The following is a 20,105-nucleotide window of genomic DNA, read 5'->3' as shown; positions in this document are numbered from 1 at the left end:
GCAGGCTCCAGGCTCTGCACTGTCGGCACAGAGCCCGATGTGGGGCTTGAACTCCCAAACCGTGAGATCATGACCTGAGCTGAAGTCAGATGCTTAACTGGCTGAGCCTCTCAGGGGCCCCAAGAATGGGGGAGATTTTTGAAGTGATTTACTACAATTTATCTGTGGATGGCTTCAGCTGTCCGCTGTAAGCTCAGACTAAATTCTCTTTCGTTCAAAGAAGTAGAGTGGGGGCTATATCTCCTTTGGGGTTGCAGTGAACAAATGAGCTCTGAAATCTCACAGGGTGTGACTGGTCCCGTGTGACAGGCCTCGCCAGCCTGACAGCAGCTGGACTGGCCCATGCTTGCGTGCTGAGGGGAGGTCACATCGCTGGAAAGTTCCTGTGCTCGTTAGGTCCGCACAGGGGCTCCTGTTGGCCGGCTCTGCGCAGGGCTTCTCATTTGTCGCCCTGTCCTCTCTGCCTTCTTGTGTGGCTTCCACAGGGACCAGGGATTGAGGCTGCACCCTTGTGGCGGCAGAGCCGACCCGCTGTGGCGCTCACAGCCTGGTGTGCGGCGCTTCCGTTCACCAGACGTTTCGGAGCCCCGCCCATCTGCGGCGGCCCCCACGGCCCGAGTGCAGGTGCCTGGTGCCCACGGCCGGGGGCGCCGTGAGCGGCTCTGTGGGGGCAGTGGAGGAGGGGCCGCGCCTCGTTGTGGGGGTGGGTCAGCCGAGGCTTTCCCGAGGGGGCGCACGGCCGGCCTTGAGAAGGGGCACTGGTGGTCGGAGGCGGATGTCCACTAGCAGGGCAGGGTTGGTTGGACCCCGGCCTTCGAGTCTGTGTCAGAGGTTTAGGGTCTGTGGCCGGTGGAACAGTGGCCCCCAGAGATGTCCATGTCCTAATTCCCGGAGCCAGAGACTGTTACCACCTTATACGGCAAAGGTGAGTAAGGGTCCCTGATGGGGACAGTAACCACTGCTACCCAGGTGGGCCCGGTGTATCCGCAAGGGTCCTGAGGTGGCCATGCGGGCAGTGTGAGGTGGGAAGGCCATTGCTGGTTCTGAGGACCGAAAGGGGAGCCAAGGAATGGGGGAGGTCTCTAGAAGCTGGAAGAGGCAAGAAAATTGATTTCTCGGGGCACCTGGGTGGCTCAGTTGGTTAAGCGTCTGATTTCAGCTCAGGTCATGATCTCATGGTCTGTGACTCCCGAGCCCTGCGTCTGGCACTGTGCTGACAGCTCAGAGCCTCTGACCTGCTTCAGATTCTGTGTCTCCCTCTCTCCTTCTCTCACCCCGTCACGCTCTGTCTCTGAAAAATGAATAAACTTTAAAAAAAAAATAATAGATTTCTCTCCTGGAGCCCTGCCGACACCTTGGTTTTAGCCCAAGGAGCCTCGTCTTCAGACTTGTAATGTGCAGACCGGTCAGAGGATGAGTGTGCCGTTAGCCACTAGGTTTGTAGTGATCTGTCCGGCAGCCGCAGAAAACCATCGCGGACCCAGGGAAGTGGGGGAGAAGCAGCTGTGTGCCCGGGGTTTGTAGCTGGCATCGAACCTGTAGAGGGGTTGGAGAAGCTCGGTGAGTGCAGGGCTGCCCACCCTCCCTGAGGACCCCTCGCTGTGCTGGAGGCCACAGGATGGGAGGGCTCTCCGAGATGGCTGTGTCGTCACCGCTGCTTCATAGCACAGCAGAGCAAGGCACTGAGTTGCTCCGGGTCGGTGATGGGATTTGAACCCATGCAGTATGGCTTCACAGCTGTGTGCGATTTGTGCGATTCAACCCCGTTGATCATAAAAGACGTGGCTACTGCTTCTTAGCTGAGACGCCTCGGCTGCCTTCTCCCACGTGTCTTGCCCCGCAACCCTAAGTGGTGTGTTGCAGCCGGTCTTCCCGGCTGAAGGTTTTGTGTGGTTCACCACACGCTTTGAATATAGAAAGTAGCTCACTGCCAGAATTGGCTGGGGTCACACATACAGTTCAGCAAGTGGCTGTGGAGCCTGAGAGCACGCAGAGCAGAATAGCATGTGCGTTTAAAGGCAGCTGCCTCTCTCCTTGTGAGAATGAGGAGCAGAATCGCCGAGAAGTAACTGAATCAGGTACTCCGTTCCACGGTAGGCTGAGACCCCTAGCTGGAGTGAGTCATCCCTGCAGCAAACCATCTGGGACTCTGGGCATATGGGGGGATGAGAGGCTGAGAAGGCAGGGGCTTAGGACGTAAACATACTGCATTTCTGTCTCTGATTCTGTGGAGCTGGGTCCCAGAGCCCCAGATTGCTTTTCCTTTTTTTTTTTTTTTTTTAGTGATTTCTTAAAAGTTTTTTGTTCTTTATTTTTGTTTAAAAATTTTTTTTAATGTTTTTTTTTTCTTCTTCTAATGTTTTATTTACTTCTGGGGGAGAGAGAGACAGCATGAACAGGAGAGGGTCAGAGAAAGAGGGAGACACAGAATTGGAAACAGGCTCTAGGCTCTGAGCCAGCTGTCAGCACAGAGCCCGATGCAGGGCTCGAACCCATGAACTGTGAGATCGTGACCTGAGCCGAAGTCGGATGCTTAACCGACTGAGTCACCCAAGCGCCCCTTTCATTTATTATTGAGAGAGAGAGAGAGGACAAGCTGGGGAGAGGCAGAGAGAGGGAGACACAGAATCTGAGGCTGACTCCAGGCTCTGAGCTGTTAGCACAGGGCCACACGCTGGACTCAAACCCACAGACTGATGAGGGATCGTGACCTGAACCAAAGTCAGACACTTAACCAACAGAGCCACCCAGGTGCCCCCCACTTTAATGTTTAGTTAGTTTTGAGATGCAGAGTGCCAGCAGAGAGAGAGAGAGGGAGAGGGAGACAGAGGATCTGAAGTAGACTCTGTGCTGACAGCAGTGAGCCCAGTGTGGGGCTCGAACTCATGAACTGTGAGATCATGATCTGAGCTGATGTCAGACACTCAACCAGGTGAGCCACCCAGGCACCCCAGAGCCCCAGATTCCTTAACAAGGCTGGGGCTGAAAGAAACAGGGTGACCTAAGAGGCCACCCGCCTTGCCTCATTAGCTGCCAGCTAGCCGTGTGGCATTGTTTTTGTTGCATATTTTGAATATTTTCCTTTTGAGTCTCTTCCCCTGACAGGGAATTTGAAGAAAAAAAAAGTACACACACGCACACACACATATATATATTAGGCAGCTTTGGGGATCATGTTTAGTTTGGAAAGTGATTGTAGGAGTCAGCAACTATAGAAACCCTTATGCAGCTTGATGCTAGCCTTTGCCTATTAAGTAACTAATTGAGGAGAGCTTACATCTGCTCACACAGCGCAGCACAGAACGTTGCATTGTGTGAGCACAGGATCTTTCATTCCTATAATTTCCTCAAAGCATTTTTGGACCTCACATCAGATGGGATGATGTTATTCATTGCGCACAGCATAGATTTAGGATATTTCTTGGTCATCATTTGCACTTGAGTTTCTGCAAGGAAGAAGTAGGAAGACAGAGATACGAGTTCTGGCCTCAGGGGAGGTGGATGGCCCTTGAGGTGACTAGTTGAGCGTCACGGTGTGTGGTGCCGGCCTCACAGCCTCCGAATCTCAGACACAGCAGTGCACGCTAACCACCCACGGGTGGTCATCTTGCTGGCAAGCTGGGCTCCAGGTCCGTGGGGTGATGTGAGAAGCATGGTCCCTGCTGCTTTAAGTCTTCAAGATGGTTCAGTTGGTTGTTAATTACCTGGGAGTGAATATGGGCAAGTGGAGACCTGGTACTGCAAATCCCAACGCTTTAGGGCTGTTATTTAAAATCTAATGCCTGGGGGCATCTGGGGGCTCAGTCGATTGAACATCCGACTTCCGCTCAGGTCATGATCTCACGGTCTGTGGGTTGGAGCCCTGCGTCGGGCTCTGTGCTGACAGCTCAGAGCTGGGAGCCTGCTTCAGATTCTGTGTCTCCCTCTCTCTTCTCCTCCCTTCCTTGTGCTCTGTCTCTCACTGCTTCTCAAAAATAAATAAACATTAAAAAAATTTTTTTTAATCTGATGCCTGTTTTGATGAAGTTAGGTCCAGTCATTTTTTTGAATTGAAGTTTATTTATTTTTGAGAGAGCGTGAAGCTGAATAACTTGAGTTGAAGTTGGGTGCTTAACAAACTGAGCCACCCAGGTGCCCTGGTCCAGTCTTTTTTGAAGGCTTATTTTTCTTGAAATACCGTTTTCGTTTGGGGACTGTTCTCAGAAGGCATTAGGTCGTGTAATTGTGCTTTAGAGCAGAAAGTGTCTGTCATGCCCCCGCTCTACCAAGGGGTGAAGAGATCTAGATATGCGCTGACCAGTGTTGTAGCCAGTAGTCACTCATGGCCGAGTAGATTTACGCTAAAAAAAAATTAAGTTAAATTAAACATTCAGTTCCTTAGTCTCACTAGCTGTCTTTCAAGGGCTTCATAGCCACCTCGCATGGGCCATGGCTTTGGTTTTGGACAGCCCAGATATCTATGGAGCCCCTCCACTGGCGCGGAAAATTCCCTTGGATGCTCTAGACCCAGCTTGCAGACTGGGTTTTAGCTCTGCCTCTCGAGCGCGCGCTGCCTTGAACTGGATTGGCTAGAATAATGGAAAGCCGAGCATTTTCTTCTGTAATGACTTAGGAAGAGGGTTCCCCAAACCGGCCCAGCATAGTGCACGCTTGCTGGTAACCTTGCAGTCACTGTGCAGGCAAGGTGGGTGGGGGTGGTTTCTCAAAGGTGAAGAGGCGCTAAGACATCTTTGCCTAAGGAGAGTCTGCGGGATGTGGATAGGCCCTGTGAGCACAGAATTCGTGCAGGATGGAAATGCCACAAGAGGTGAGGAGATAGGGCTCTGGAGGCGGAGAAGGGAAGGGTTACATCTACATCATGCGGGGAAGCAGTGAGGTCTGGTGCAGTGGTGTGGAGAGTGGGCTGTGATGGGTGGCTTTTAGGGTTTGAGTTCCAGGGGATTTGATGTGAGAGCCAGAGGCAAGGCTTCAAGTAGATGAAAAAAGAGGCACCTTTGTGCTTCCCAGATATGTTCTTTGTGGTATAATTAACACGCCTTGTGGTGTTTCTTTGCTTTTCTCCCCATCAGACTTGAGTTCAGAGGAGCAGGGAAGAGCCTGGGTCATTTTCTGCGCCTCCACCTGCAGTTTCTCTCCCATGAAGTACAGATAATCAGGTGCACTGCGTTTTTGTATTTTAGTTTCAGTCAGATGGGAACACGGCACAATGTTTAATGCTAACTCTTAATTTCCCCTGCTTTGGTAACAGTTATAGAGGGTTAGATTTGCACCTGCACTTTTGTAAGTCTGTTTGATAAAACATGTTAGTCACCGTGATTTGAACAAAATTTTAATGTTTGTTTATTTTTGAGAGAGAGAGAGAGAACTAGCAGGGGAGGGGCAGAGAGAGGGAGATACAGTCAGCTCAGGTCATGATCTTGCAACGTATGGTGACATGTAATCCACATACATCGCAGTTCACTCATTTAAAACGTACAGTTCAGTAGGTTTTAGTATATTCTCAGTTTTGTAACCCTCAACACAATCAAATTTGAAGTTAATTTTGAAAGACAGAGACAGCGAGCGAGGGAGGGGCAGAGAGAGAGAGAGAGGGAGAGAGATAATCCCAAGCAGGCTCCACGCTGTCAGCACAGAGGCGGATGTGGGGCTTGAACTCCCAAACCGTGTGATCATGACCTGAGCTGAAGGTGGATCCCCAGCTGAGGGAGACACTCCAGCACCCCCAGATTTGGAACATTTTCATGACTCCGAAACGAAGTCCTGTACTCATTAGGGACACTCCCCGTCTCCCTACACTAGGCAGCCATCTGGCCCCTCGGTCTTCACATTTGCCCCTTCTGAGCATTTCGTATAAATGGAATCCTGCAGCGTGTGTGGGCTTTTGTGTGCAGCCTCTTGCACCGTGTATCTCATCTTCAAGGCTTCTTCATATGGTAGACGACCAGTGCTCTGTCGATGGGACCTCACAGCAATTTCTGTTGGGTCAGGAGGGTGTGTGGGCTCCCGTGTGTGATCCTGTCACCTGTGGTCGGTTTTATTCAGTATGTTTAAAAACTTTTTTTTCTTTTAGTGTTTGCTTATTTTTGAGTGTGCGTGGGCGAGAGAGAGAGAGAGAGAGAGAGAGAGACTGTATGATCAGGGGAGGGGCAGGGAGAGGGAGACAGAATCTGGAGCAGGCTCCAGGCCCCGAGCTGTCACCGCAGAGCCTGACACAAGGCTTGAGCCCACGAACTGTAAGATCATGACCTGAGCCGAATTCTGACGCTTAATCAACTGAGCCACCTGGGCGCCCTTCCTCAGTGTGTTTTAAAGGGACTTGGAACCTTTTCGGGCTTATGCATGTGCTTCCCTACTAAACCCAACGAACTGGGCGGTGCAGGGTGGGCTTGTCTGTCATCTGAGGGTGCGGTTAGAGCAGCAGTGTTGCTGAGGGCTGGATTGCATTTTCCCGTGGGCAGCTGTGGGCGCTGCTGACAGTCTGGCGACGTGGATCAGGCTGGAGTCCATCGGCCGAGGGAGGTTGAGTGGGAAGCGGGGTGAACGGGGCCGAGCTGGACCCATACTCCCGTGGGCCTCTCACCGTGTCCAGGTGCCGGAAAGGCCTGGAAGGCGGAGAAACCCCCAGGCAGCAAGTAGTGTGGCTCCCTGACTGCCGCCTTCCAAGCTGGGGGAGCCGTGGCTCCTGGGTGGGAGCTCTGCACAGTAGGGCCACCGCGCACCGCACAGGTCCACCCCTCGCTCTGCTCTGCAGTCTGTCAAACTCATGCTGTCAGGATCCTGTGACACTTTTAAAATTGACGAGAACCCACGAGAGCTTTAAGTAGGTGGGTTGTGTCTGTCATTATTTGCCATATTAGAAATGAAACCTACGATCCGTCTTCGTACTCATTTAAGAAGAATAAACCAGTACGTGGTAACATGAACAACATGTGTTTTACAGGAAATAAATATTTTCCCAAACAAAAAAATTTAATGAGGAATGGCATTATTTTTATATTTTTACAAATGTCCTTATTGTCTGGCTTAATAGAAGACAGCTGGGTTCTGCATCCTCCCTGTTGTCTCGGCTTCTGCTTTCTGTCCCTTGCAGTGTACCATGGCGGAAACAAAACCCAGGCCCACAGAGGCTCTCGTTAATACAGGGGACAGTAGGTTAACAGCCTGTTTAGATAATCGTGCCAGTTCTTTGATACGGCACCAAATTTGGTAGCTTCGTGAAGTTGATTGCAGTATGCCAGTTTGAACTCCTACGAGTCGCTTTTCTCTTACATTAAAATTCACTGGTCTGTCTTGTACTTTGAATGGACCTGTTCTTTACCATTCGGCGCTCATTTGGAAAATACTGATTCACGGAGTTGTCCAGATCTTCTAAATGTTGACACATCTCATTGTGCAGCTTCATTTTAAAACATTGAGTGTAGGGGGCGCCTGGGTGGCTAAGTTGGTTAGGTGGCTAACGTTGGTTCGGGTTATGATCTTGCAGTTTGTGGGTACGAGCCCCGCGTAGGGCTCTGTGCTGACAGCTCAGAGCCTGGAGCCTGCTTCAGATTCTGTGTCTCCCTCTCTCTCTGCCCCTCCCCTGCTCATGCTCTATCTCTCTCTCTCAAAAATAAAAAAAACCCAAAACATTAAAAAATATTAATTAAACATTAAGTGTAAACGCATAAAACGTCACATTCATGTTTTATGCCCTTGTGCCCTGCTGTCACCTAATTGGGAAGAGGGTTGTCCTTACGGTTCTAGAAAGCTCACCCAGACCAAGAAGGCAGGGACTTCTGCTGGGTATGAAAAGTCTTAATACTTTGTGGCAGGGTGGGTGAGGAAGGTGGGGCGGTAACTAGGACAGTGGGGTGGCTGCCTCGTGTCCATGAGCTAATGCCGTGGGGCCGGAGCAGGCAGGGCCGGCGCTGTTGGGGGTGGGCCCCCCTGCAATGAAGAAGCACCGGGACTGGGGAGTGAACCCCAGAACTGCTTTCCCCCCACTTAAAGGTGTGTACAGGATGATCCTGTTAAGATAAACAGCAGATTTCCTGGGAGTTCAAGGAGGTAGCACTTAAGCCAAAAATAACTTGTGATCTTGGTTATTTTCTTTCCTAATCATAATGGCCACTATTCCACTTGTTAATATTTATTGTTTTACATTGTCCAATAGCTTGTGTGGAACAGTTGGAACTCTGGGAAGCAGTCTGGATTTAAACATTGCTTGTAAAGCCATACACCTTGCAGACCTTGTTAATGTGCTTCGATTTATTGGCGTGCAGTTTGTGCGAGTTACTAACCCAGTGTTTGAGTAGATAGATGCTTTCTTTCAGTTCCCTCTGACCCCCCCTCTTCCCTGGCTCCTTCCCATCTGCAGCTCCCTCTCCCCCTAGAAGAACAGTTTTGATGCAGACATTTGTGTCCTGCTGTGTACAAGACCATCTGAAGGTCTTGGGGGAAAGAAGATTCAGACCCTCCATCTTCTCTGTAAAGTCTTTTAGTTCTCTTTTCCCTAAGAGCTCAAAGATCTGAAACCGTATATCAAGGGAGAATTTAGAGAGTCAGTAAATTATTTCTTCTCTCTGCCCTATCAGTGATTTTTTTTCCTTTTTTTAAATTACTATAAAGTAAAATTGACTGTGTGTGTGTGTGTGTGTGTGTGTGTGTGTGTAGGGAGGGTTCTGCGAATTGAACACCTGTATAGATTTGTGTCACCACCGCCCCAGTCAGCATGCAGAATCGTTCCCTCATTCCACGACCCCACTCTGGTTTTTCCTGTGTAGTCACATCTTCCACCTGATGGGACCCCTGGCCACCACTGTTGTGTCCTCAGTCCCGTACTGGCTTGTCATTTTGCAGATGTCATGTAAATGGAATCACACAGCATGTAACCTTTCAGACAGCTTCTTTCTTCAGTGTAGCATCCAGGTCGGGTGTGTCAGCGCTTCATTTCTTTCAGTTGCCGAGCAGTTTTCCCGGTGTGGACGAACCACACCGCTCTCCCCCTGCAGGACACCTGGATGCCTCCAGCGTTTGGCGGTTATGAATGAAGCCACTCTAAATACTAGTGGCGGGTATCATGTGGACTGCGGTTGTCCTCTCTAGAGTAAGACACAGTTGTTGGGCCTCGTGGCACAGTGTGCGTAACCTCGCAGGAAGCTCTTACCCACACTGCTGTGCGTTCTGCGTCCCAACGCCAGTGTGCGGCGAGCCGGCTGACCCACGTCCTTGCCGGCACTTGGAACTGTCAGTGTTTTAGGTTTTAGCCATCCTAATGGGGCACAGTAGTATCTCATCGTGGCTTTAATTTGCCGGCGCCTACGAGCCGACGGTCAAACAACTTTCCGTGTGTTTATTTGCCATCCCTGCATCCTTTTGGAAGTGTGTGTTCAAGTACGGGTTGTTTACTGCTGGCGAATGTTGAGAGCTCTTTATGTATTTGGGACACAAGTCCTTTGTCAAAAAGGCAACTTGCACACACATTTTCTCCTAATCTGTTGTCTTTTCTCTTCGTGGCATCTTTCTGGAGCAAAACCTTTTAGTTTTATTGAAGTCTTATTTGTCAAAATGTTCTTTTATGAATTCTTTGCCGCACACTATGTGTTTTCTTCTCAGAGTCTTACAGTATTAAACTCTATATTTAAGGTCCATTATGAGTTAAGTTTTGTGTAAGGTGTGGGGTTGAGGTTCCTTGTTTTAGCCTGCGGATGTCCAGTTGTTCCCTTTACCGTTCGTTGTAAAGACTGTCCCTCTTCCGTTGACACCTTTCTCAAAAATAGTAACATTTGTGTGGGGGTCTCTTTCTGGGCTCTCCAGTTCCATCCATCTGTGCCCGCATCTCTTTGCTAATACAACACTATGATTACTTTGGTTGTCATGTTGATTGCTGAACATAGAGATGGGTTTGTGGAGAACTGACATCTTGAGTAGGAGTCTTTCAGTCCATGGACATGGTATGCCTCCAGTTCCAATGACCTAACTTCTTGAATATTCAGGTTTCACAGGGCATGTTGCTTGTGCATAGCAGATGGTCATGGTCTCTACTGGTTTGTAGACTGAAGTGCCACCCTCCTTTTTTTTAAAACAAAACCAGATTTTCTTTGTTATTCTCTGAGAAACTAGTCTTCCTCCCAGGAACTTGTTTATCTATTTATTTAGTTGAGAGAGAGAGGGTTGGGGAGGGGTAGAGAGTCAGGGAGACGGAATCCCAAGCAGGCTCTGCTCTGGATTAACCTGATGAACCGTGAGATCATGACCCGAGCCGAAATTAGGAGTCAGTTGCTTGGGCGCCTGGGTGGCTCAGTCGGTTAAGCGGCTGACTTCGGTTAAGCGTCTGACTTCTCCTCAGGTAATGATCTCACAGTTTATGGGTTCAAGCCCCACGTCGGGCTCAGTGCTGACACCTCAGAGCCTGGAGCCTGCTTCAGATTCTGTGTCCCCCTCGCTCTCTGACCCTCCCCTGCTCACCCTGTCTCTCTCGCTCAGAAATAAATTTTTTAAAAAAATTAAGAGTCAGATGCTTAACCACCTGAGCCATCCAGGTGTCCCCCTCCCCAGAAATTAAACAATTTCTGTGGCCACTAGTGTTTTAAAGGGTCTTGAACGTGGCTGTTCCTTGATAGCCCTGGTGGGACCCCTCAAAAGGAAGATGAAGATGTGATAAGTGGTGGTCTGCCTGCACCAACTTGTAAAAGAAATCAAACAATTTAGTCTTTCTGTTCTATGTTGTTATTAATTTATTATTATTTTTTAAGTTCGCTGTACACTTAACATGGGGCTTAAATTAATGACCCCAAGATGAAGAGTTGCATGCTTAACCAAGCGACCCAGCCAGGTGCCCTTCTAAGTTGCTGTTGGTGGTTTTATTCAAATAAATGAACCCATTTGACATTGGTTGTGTTTGACTGCTTTTTAAAGTTTTAAATAGCACAATTAGGAGTTTGCTTAAAGTCTCTCCTCTATGTCTGAACAGCCCCAGCCCCTAGACTGCCTTCGTTTTTTTTAACCAGTTCTTAAGGAAAACCCAGACGATGCTTAAGAAGATGCTGCCATTCGCCAAGGTGTAAACAACATCCGGGACTCCATTCCCTCCTGACTCCAGATGCACGATTGGTGCATCGTCTTTTTCCTTCTCTGGTGCATCTTCCAAGGACTCTTGGACTGGTGTCCTGCCTTAGGAAGTATTTGAGCTGTACCTTTTGCATCATGGTTTGCTTGGCTGTGTGCGTGTGCCTCTTGTGTTTTTACTTTTGTGATGAGGTAATACTTACTCTCGGAACCACTCAGACAACACGGATGCAGGGAAAAGGGGCTCCGTTCCTTTTGAAGTGAACGTGTACATAATGTAGGTGGGTCTCCGTCCCAGGTAACGCACACGCAGCCTTGCTCATTCTGTAAGGACGTCTGGTGACTCAGTGATTCCACCTGACGGGCATCCCCCTCACGACGGTTTTACTGTCTTTAAAACTACATGACTGCAGAGTGGACTTCACGCACCAGTCAGTTTTGTAGATCATTGAACATTTAAAACACCAAAATGTTGAATATTCTTTTTAGAGGGATCCTGCAGAAAGCGGAACAGTTCTGCTCCAGCTGGTGTGACTCAGTGGTCCAGTGTGCACACCGCTGACTGTGCAGAGCCCTCCGAGACCGTTGTGATTTGTGGAGCTGTTTTGTCTCCGCGCACAGTGGCCCGTTTCTGTTCATTTCTTGTCTGTCTTTTTATATCCGGCTTTATTGAGCTCTGATTCGCCTTGCAAGTCACTCATTTACACTGTGCAGTTCAGTGGCTCTTAGTGGATTTACAGCTGTGCACCATCACTTCACTCGGTTTGGGAAGATTCTTTCGCCACAGAGAAGCCCCCTTGCTCTTAAGCTGAGACCCCTCCAACCTTCCCATCGGCCCAGCTCCAGGCAGACACTGAGCAGCGTTCTATAGATTTGCCCTTTCTGGACACCTCGTATAAATAGAGCCGCACGCTGTGTGGTCCTTGGTAGTAATGACATTTCTGTCGCTTTTAACGTCCCTGTGGAAAATGGTGCTTGGGTGTAAAACAGTCGCTGAGGAGATCTGCGGGCATGGATGCTGGTTTTTTTGGGAATAGATTCCTAGGAGTGACATTTGACTCAAAGGGTATTTGGCGTTTTGGTTTTAATAAATACAACCTTTGGGTTGGACAGTCAGCTATTCATTTGACACCACTCGCTTTGTGAGACCCATGACACCGAGGGGCATTTCTGGTATTTTCCACCGAGACACTGGTAGATGGAAAATGGTATCGTGTTAGTGAGGGAAGTCAAACGTGTGTATTAGCGTTTGTGTTTTTTATGAATTTCTTCTCTGTGGTAGCTGGATTGTTTCTTCTGACTTTTAGAAACCGTGTGTATTCTGGATTTTACTCCTTTGGCTGTTGTGTGAGGCAAATACTTCCTGCCGCCCCTGCCCTGTGGCCTCCAGGCAGCGCGGCCTCTGCCGGGACCTCCTTTTCTTTCTGCGGGTGGCCTGCGCTATACCCATTGGCAGATCATGCTGTTCCTTGCTTTCTGTGGGACAAGACCGTGCGTGTGACAGCAACACAGGCGTAATTCTGAGCCGCTCGGCGATGCAGATCGCAGGCCCCTCCCAGTGCCAGCCAGCACTCCCCGGTCAGCAGAGTGTGGGACCGGATTGGCAGTTAGGGCCACACTCTAGGGAACGGGTGGTTTTTACATAATCAAACTAACCTGCGAGTCCCAAAAGAATATTTCTATTTAAGGCACACCAATTTATATGTGGCCCTCTTTGGGGCTTTTATTTTCAGACAGCTAATTTAAATCAGGATTAGTCCAGAGTGTGGAGCTGACGGTCAGCTCTCAACATGGTGAGTGGTCACTCTTAACCTTCAGGCTCGGCGACTTAGAAGCTGTGTGGGCACTGGTCGTGGCCCGGCAACGGCAGAGGACCAGAGAAGGCCCTGGTCAGTAGGCCAGGACTGCCGTCTGGAAGTGGGCTCCCAGCCAGCCTCCTGGGGGCTGGGTACAGCCACACTGTGTATAAAAGCAGAGCGCTTTGCAGTTGGGGGTATTGATGAAGCCGCAGTTTCATTGTTAACAGTACCGCCCGCCCGGCGGGCCAGCCCCGAGGGGCAAGCTAGTAAAAACCAGCAAGCAAACCTGACCACCTCATCCGCGTCCTCGGTGGCGGCGTGGCACAGGAGCTTCTGATGGAACCCCCCTGCCTGTGGTGGGACTGACAGGCTCAACCTCCAGGCAGCAGCGCTGGCCTGAGCACCGGGCCAAGCACTGGGTTGAGTGGCGGGAACCGTCTGGTGATGTCGCAGGGGCCTGCCCAGCCGAGAACATTTGTGAAAGATTCAGAATCCTTATCAGAGCCTTCGGGGCCCTCCTTGGCCTTGGCCCTGCCTTCCTCCCTTGCGTACTGCCGTTGTCCCTGTTTGCTCTATCCAGAGTGTGCTGCTCTGGGAGGTCTGACAGCCCGGCTCCTTTTTCCATGTGTGGTCTCGACACATGTCGCCCCTTCCTGGAGGGCTGGTGGTCCTGCGGCTTCGTCGCTGTACTCGGGTCCCCCCTGTTGGAATTCTCCCGTCTTGTCTGTTCCTTCAGGAAAGTGGGGGTCGCCTGAGTGGCTCAGTCGGTTAAGCGTCTGACTTCGGCTCAGGTCATGATCTCACCGTTTGTGGGTTCGGGCCCCACGTCAGGCTCTGCGCTGACAGCTAGCTCAGAGCCTGTTTCGGATTCTGTGTCTCCCTCTCTCTCTGACCCTCCCCTTCTCATGCTGTCTCTCTCTCAGAAATAAATAAAACATTTAAAAAAAAAGTGAGCACCAGGAGCCCGGGGGCTTATCTCTATGCTCCCTCCTGAAGCCCACGGCCCTGCCCGCGCTTGGCACTGTGAGACACTTGATAAGCAGGTGGGCTCACTGGCTGCTGGTTCCGCCCAGCCCCGCGGGAAATGCATGCCTTTACCTCCCCAGCTCTTCCCACGTTCAGCAAAGAAATAATTAAAATTTGGTCTTAGTTAGTAGTTACTGTAATTGCAGGCATACAGGGCCAGAAACTGCTTCTGAGAGGCTTCCCTCAGGCACAGAGAGCCACAGGAAAGCCTCTGTTTCCTCACAGCCCCCAGGCGTGTGGTCTTTGTAAGCGGGGAGGTGAGCCTGGAAAACAGGCAGGCAGTGTTCCTGGTCAGTACCCACTTCGTCCGCTCTGGCTCTGAGTCCTGGAAGAGAGGAGGCTGGTTGCGGCTGCAGAGTTATGGGGAGCTACCATCCTCACCTTATTGTCTCCTTGGGAGATCGTCAACCCCTGTGGCCTTCAGGTTGTGTTCACGGCCTGGAGATGGTCCGTGGTCCTGCCTGATGCCCAGCCTTGTCTTAGAAGAATCTTCCACAGAGCTTGGCGTTCACTCCATGGCGGCCAAGGCCTTCTGCCGTGCTGTGTGTTTGCCAGGACCCTTTCCCAGCTCTCAGGGGTTCTGGTTTCTTAGGGAGTAAGCCATCTCACCACCTGGAGTCCTGGATGTCCTTGGAGCACCAGCCTCCCCAGTACCTACATAGGGGGCTGGTCAGAACTGCCCACCTCCACCTCCACTTGCTGGGTCCCACAGAGCAGTCAGCGGCTCCGGCTCCTGGACTGCCCCCGTGCATAGCCAGCCTCAGCAGCTGCACTCTGTCTCTTTTGTGCTGAGCGCATCCTGTGTCTCACTGTTCGGTTATCAGCTGTCATTTTGCTCCTCCGGGTGAGCTTAGAGCTAGGTCCTGTACATTAGGATTTAGGCTGTGGACCAGGACATCGAGACATCAATTGTGGGTGAATTCTGCAAAGCAAGAGTGAAGGAGCCACGTCTCAGAGTTGGAAGAGCCCTCGGGAACAGCGCGTGGACGTTGTGGAGGATGCGGGTCATCTGATCTATTGCTGGGCATTACTTGGCAGTGTGTGGGTCTTAGTGTGTCTATGTGCCTGGTGGTCACGTAGACCTATGCCTTCAAGGGAGCGGGACTGGGATGAATGTGTTGCTAATAGCCATTGGAAAGTGCTTGGCTTCTGACTTGGGGGGAGGAATCCGGCAAGTTTGAGAAAGATGACCTGGTGATAAAATCTCAGCCCAGCAAAAATCATAGTACAGACTGGAGGCAGTCCTTGTCGCGAGTGGTTGGATAAATCAGGACACGGTGTGGTGCTATTGGGAATTAAATTCACATGCCTATTTACGTTTACTGACTTGGGGCGGCTCTAGTTCATTCATGTCATGTGAGTACAATTTTGTGTTCATGAGAAAAAGTTCATGCACATTGTTGCACATGCATGTATGGGGACATTGAGGAAGGGGACGCACAGGACACTGGCTTCCTTCATGTTAGGAGAGGAGTGGAGGGGGTGCCTGGGGGGCTCAGTTGGCTAAACCGCCAACTTCAGCGCAGGTCATGATCTCCCCGTTCATGGGTTCGAGCCCCATGTCAGGCTCTGTGCTGCCAGCTCAGAGCCTGGAGCCTGCTTCAGATTCTGTGTCTCCCCCTCTCTCTGACCCTGCCCTGCTCACAGTCTCTCTCTCTCTCTCTCTCTCTCTCTCTCTCTCTCTCTCCTCTCTCTCAAAAATAAACAAACATTAAGAAACAAAATTAGGAGGGGAGTGGAGGAATCCTTACTTGCCCATATTCGTCTCTACTGCTTGCCTTGCTCCTGCTGGCATTTCATTGTTTCAAATCCAAAAGTAAAAATAAATCATAGAACGAGGACCTGCACAGAAGTGCTTATAGCAGCTTTATTTCTAATAGCCTCAAATTGGAAACAGCCCAGCTGTTTGCAGGTCAGATGGTACGTCCCTGCCGTGTAGTCCTACTTGGTAATAGAGAAACCAGTTATTGACCTGAGCCTCCAGGGAATTACGCTGAGCGCTGAGCGGCAAAAGGTGTTCAGAAGCCTGCGTGCCACGCCCATTCATATCACATTCCTGAAATGATACAGTTATGGGGCGGAGGGTCGTTCTTGCTGGGGGTTACCGGAAGGGCGTGGCCATAAAAGGGCAACCCAAGGGTCCATGTGTCAGAACTGTTCAGTGGAAGTGGATCTCTATTATTTCTTTTTTATTAAAAATTTTTTGGATGTTTATTTTTGAGAGAGAGAGAGGGAGGGAGGGAGAGAGACAGTGTGAGTGGAGGAGGGGCAGAGAGAGAGAGAGGATTGGAAGAGGGCTCCCTTGCTGACAGCAGAGAGCCCAGTGCGGGGCTTGACCTCATGAACCATGAGATCATAATCTGAGTCAAAATTGGCCATTTAAATGACTGAGCCACCCAGTCCCCCCGGATCTTTATTACTTTTTATAGTAATTGTGACTCTATAATCTCACAGTATGTTTAATAAAGAATGAAATCAGCCTGATCTAATAGAAATTTGCAGGAATACAGGTCATGTTGAGAGTAGCATATAAAGCATATAAAGAAATTCAGCCTTCCCATAGCGTTGGGTCTTGCGTCACTCAGGACCTCTTCCTTCTTTATTTCTTCCTGTCTGGTGCCTCTGGGCTCATGTTGGGGCTCCATTGAACTTGTACTTTGTCTAAGGGGTGAGCATTTCTCCTTGAGGATAGACCATGTGGGCAGACCTCGTCTTGTGGAGGAAAAGCAGAGAATGTGGACAGGGCTCCCTGGTGGTGGTGCCCCTCACATCCAGCTGTAACCCTAAGCTGGTGGGTCCATCGTTAGAGGGGACTTGTGGTCATCACCTGAGAATATTTTCTCTGGGCCCAGCAGTCAGTAGGGGGCCAGGAAATGGGAGTTACAGATTCATGAAACACTTGAGGCCGCCTTTATTTTTATTTGTTTTTTAAAAGTTTATTTCTTTTGAGAGACAGAGTGTGCATGTGCAGGCGTGGGAGAGGGGGAGAGAGAATCCCAAGCAGGCTCCAGTTTGAGCGAGGAGCCCAACTTGGTGCACGATCCCACCATGACCATGACTTGAGCTAAGTCAGGAGTCGGGTGCTCAACCCACAGAGCCACCCATGTGCCCTCGAAGCAAACTTCAGATCCCGTTTCCTCTACTGGTCCTGCCCCAGCGCTGACCCACGCTCTCTTTCAGGCTGCCTTTTTCTATAATTGTGTGAGAATCGTAGCTATGCTGGTGTGGGTGCTTCATGCTGAAATTTCCCACATAACGTGTTTACTCTCAGTTATATTCCTTGCTTCTTAGGTTTAAAGGTCTTCTGTTTGGTCTGTTTTTGAGTAAACGTTTACTTTTGCATTAATTGTAGATTTACAGAAAAGCTGTAGTTTGTGTCCTGTGTGCCCATATTCCCCTCAGCCAGTTCCCCCCACTGTTAGTAACTCACACCAGCACCTAAAGAACTAGGAACCAAACTCCTGACTTCCTTCTTCCCATTAACACCGTCTTTCTGTTTCTGGGTCTCGTTACATTTTGGAAGTGATTATCTAAATTGATGAGGTTGCCCGAGCATGTTCCTTGCCCTAAACCCAAGAATGGGGGTGGGGGGGGAGGGGCTTTGAAAAAAAAGAATGTTGAGGTGGAGCTCCTAGAGATTCTATGCAGTCACTCTGATGTGGACAGGAGAGCCCGCCCCGCTCCAGCCCCAGCGGACTCTGCTGCTGGGTCATGCGGACATGGCGGGGAACCACAAGCTGGGACCAGAAGGTGACTTGGGAGCTCAGATGGGGGTCTTGAGAGGCTGATGGAGTTCTAGAACCAGGATCAGCGTTTCTAAACTGTCCTTCTGAAATACATTTGGGATTGCTGGTTAAGAAATGAGTGTGCAGGGGCACCTGGGTGGCCCAGTCGGTTGAGTGTCTGACTTCAGCTCAGGTCATGATCTCGCGGTTTGTGGGTTTGAGCCCCACATCCGATTCTGTGTAGGCAGCTCAGAGCCTGGAGCCTATTTCAGATTCTGTGTCTCCCTCTCTCTCTCTCTGCCCCTCCCCCACTCATGCTCTGTCTCTCTCTCTCTTTCAAAAATAAATAAAAACTATGTAAAAAAGAAATGAGTATGCAGAAAGATACCAGTGTTCTAATTTACCATGGTAACCTCTGCTTCATCTAATATTCTTTAAAATGAGTTCAGTGTCAGGAGAGGAGATGAGGGGAGGTGGCTTTTGGCTTGGAATTTCAGGTGAACCGGTGGAGTTGGGAGTTGAGACCGTGTAGCACTCCTTATATTCTGGCCTTGTAACTGCGCTTTGGTTTTGCTCAGTGGGTTGTATCACTAGTGGGGAAGTTTGAGAAGGACTTCGGGCCTGAGTGGAGACTGGATCTGAGGTGTGGCTCCATCCTTGTGGCCCACGCACCACGTGTGGGCAGTATACACCTCTTAGTTGGCAGGCTGTGAGGTCTTACTGTGGTGCACGCCCCCGCCCCCTCTGGCCTTTTTGGGAGAGGTTTGAGTAATTTTTGTGAAGTTACAGAAAATGTCAAAGACAACACATTGAAATTCTGCTTTGTTATTTCATCCAGGAGTAAGATTCAGGTGCTGAGTTAGCACCGCGTCATTTCCATAGCAATTGGCCAGTGTTCTTTGTTGAGCCTTTCTGTGTTATGACCTCACAAGTGGTAGTCTATGGGAAGGGAAGCTGAGGACAAGCACGGCCTCCTCAGGAGGAGGGGGAGATACATAGGCTTCATAACCAGCCAGGCGAGGCTTTTGCGTGTTTCTAGTTTCGAGAAAAGGCATTTTGTGTCCCTTCATCTCTATATACGTATATATCAAAATCGTGCCTTGGGTGCTTACCACAGGGTTTCGCCTCACAAGTAATGGAAATGATCTTTGGCTGTACTTGAGTTTCATAAATGCATTTTGGAATGATAACTTCTCCCCACAGATACTTGGCACATTTGGGACATTTTGTCTATTTGAGGCATTACGTATTGTCATCGGTGCTTGCCACATGTCCCAATCTTATTTGAGACCATTGTAATGAGAGTTGACACATATGGGAAAATGCCAACTCGATGGGACGTAAAGTTCAGGAACAGGATCACTTTATATGCAGCCATACATAGATACAACACCCCAATCTTTTTTTTTTTTTTTTAAATATTTTTATCTATTTATTTCTAGGAGAGAGAGAGACAGTGTGAGCAGGGGAGGGTCAGAGAGAGAGGGAGACACAGACTCGGAAACAGGCTCCAGGCTCTGAGCTGGCAGTCAGCACAAAGCCCGACACGGGGATCGAACCCACGAACTGCGAGATCATGACCTAAGCGAAAGTCGGACGCTTAACCGACTAAGCCACCCAGGCGCCCCCACAACACCCCAATCTTAAACTGCTTTGATGATAACGAAGGCAGACTTACTACTATTTAAGATATTTCTGGAAGCCTAATACAGAGTTTTTGTGGGCTTCAGGTGCTTTCACCATTGAATTCAGGTCCAGGGATTTACTGTGTCTTAATTAAATTTTTAATCCTCTTGTTGAACTCACTCATTTATGAGGAGCTTTTTTTAACTGGATATTCAGTCCCTTAGGAGCTAGACTTGAGTTGCCAACTTTTTCGACCAAGGCCCAGTGGCAGTTGTTTGGGAGCTTTATGGGGCCTGTTGTTGGTCAAATTTGTCATGTACGTGGTGGACCAACCAGGGACTAGCCACTGGCCTAGACCAGCACCTCCATGCTTGTGGAGGGTGGAAAGGAGCAAATGAGTCAGCCCAGCACACACGTGTAACTTGGTGTGCGAAACGGTGAGGTACTGCTCAGGAGAGCCTGGTTCCAAAGTCGAACTCTGTTTACTTTGCCTTTAGGGTCCTATGGCAGAGAAATCCCATCATATTAACACTAGGGTCCCTCGTTTATAAATTACTAGCCTTTTGTCATTGGTTGCATTGTGGTTAATCTTGCTTCTGCAAAACTGTGACCCGGATTATTTATTTTCCCGTCTTACACAGTAAAGTACTGTGGAGGTGAGCCATGGATTTTTTGACTTGATCTTGATTTTCATTATTCCAGTAACTTGTGGTGAGAAAGTATTCTAAATCAAGTCACCAAAATCCTTAAAGATACCTTGTTTCAGCTATAATCTGAATTTGGTTGGAGCTCAGAAGCTTTGGGTTATGAATCAGTTTTTGAATTCTGTGACCTGCAGTAGTGCAGGCTGCTTACATTTACATGCCATTCTGGTTTTCAGGTG

The 20,105-nt window shown here is 49.6% G+C and overlaps 1 protein-coding gene across 2 annotated transcripts in view; it reads left to right on the top strand.

Annotated features, from left to right (window-relative positions):
• The window catches only part of USP7 (ubiquitin specific peptidase 7), a 61,337-nt gene that overhangs the window by 8,816 nt on the left and 32,416 nt on the right, over positions 1-20,105 (top strand). The window contains exon 1 of one of the 2 annotated variants that reach the window (XM_039244339.1): positions 17,550-17,621. The exons of the other annotated variant lie outside the window; for it this stretch is intronic. Within the exon in view, the coding sequence (XP_039100270.1) occupies positions 17,591-17,621 (31 nt within the window). The 5' untranslated portion in view covers positions 17,550-17,590. Of the gene's footprint in view, positions 1-17,549; positions 17,622-20,105 lie in introns of those variants that run through there. 2 annotated transcript variants of the gene reach the window in all.

The sequence above is a fragment of the Hyaena hyaena genome, unplaced genomic scaffold (assembly GCF_003009895.1).
Source record: "Hyaena hyaena isolate Hyena2069 unplaced genomic scaffold, ASM300989v1 scaffold_238, whole genome shotgun sequence".
Lineage (NCBI taxonomy): Eukaryota > Metazoa > Chordata > Mammalia > Carnivora > Hyaenidae > Hyaena > Hyaena hyaena.
This window is presented reverse-complemented; position numbering and strand designations above follow the sequence as displayed.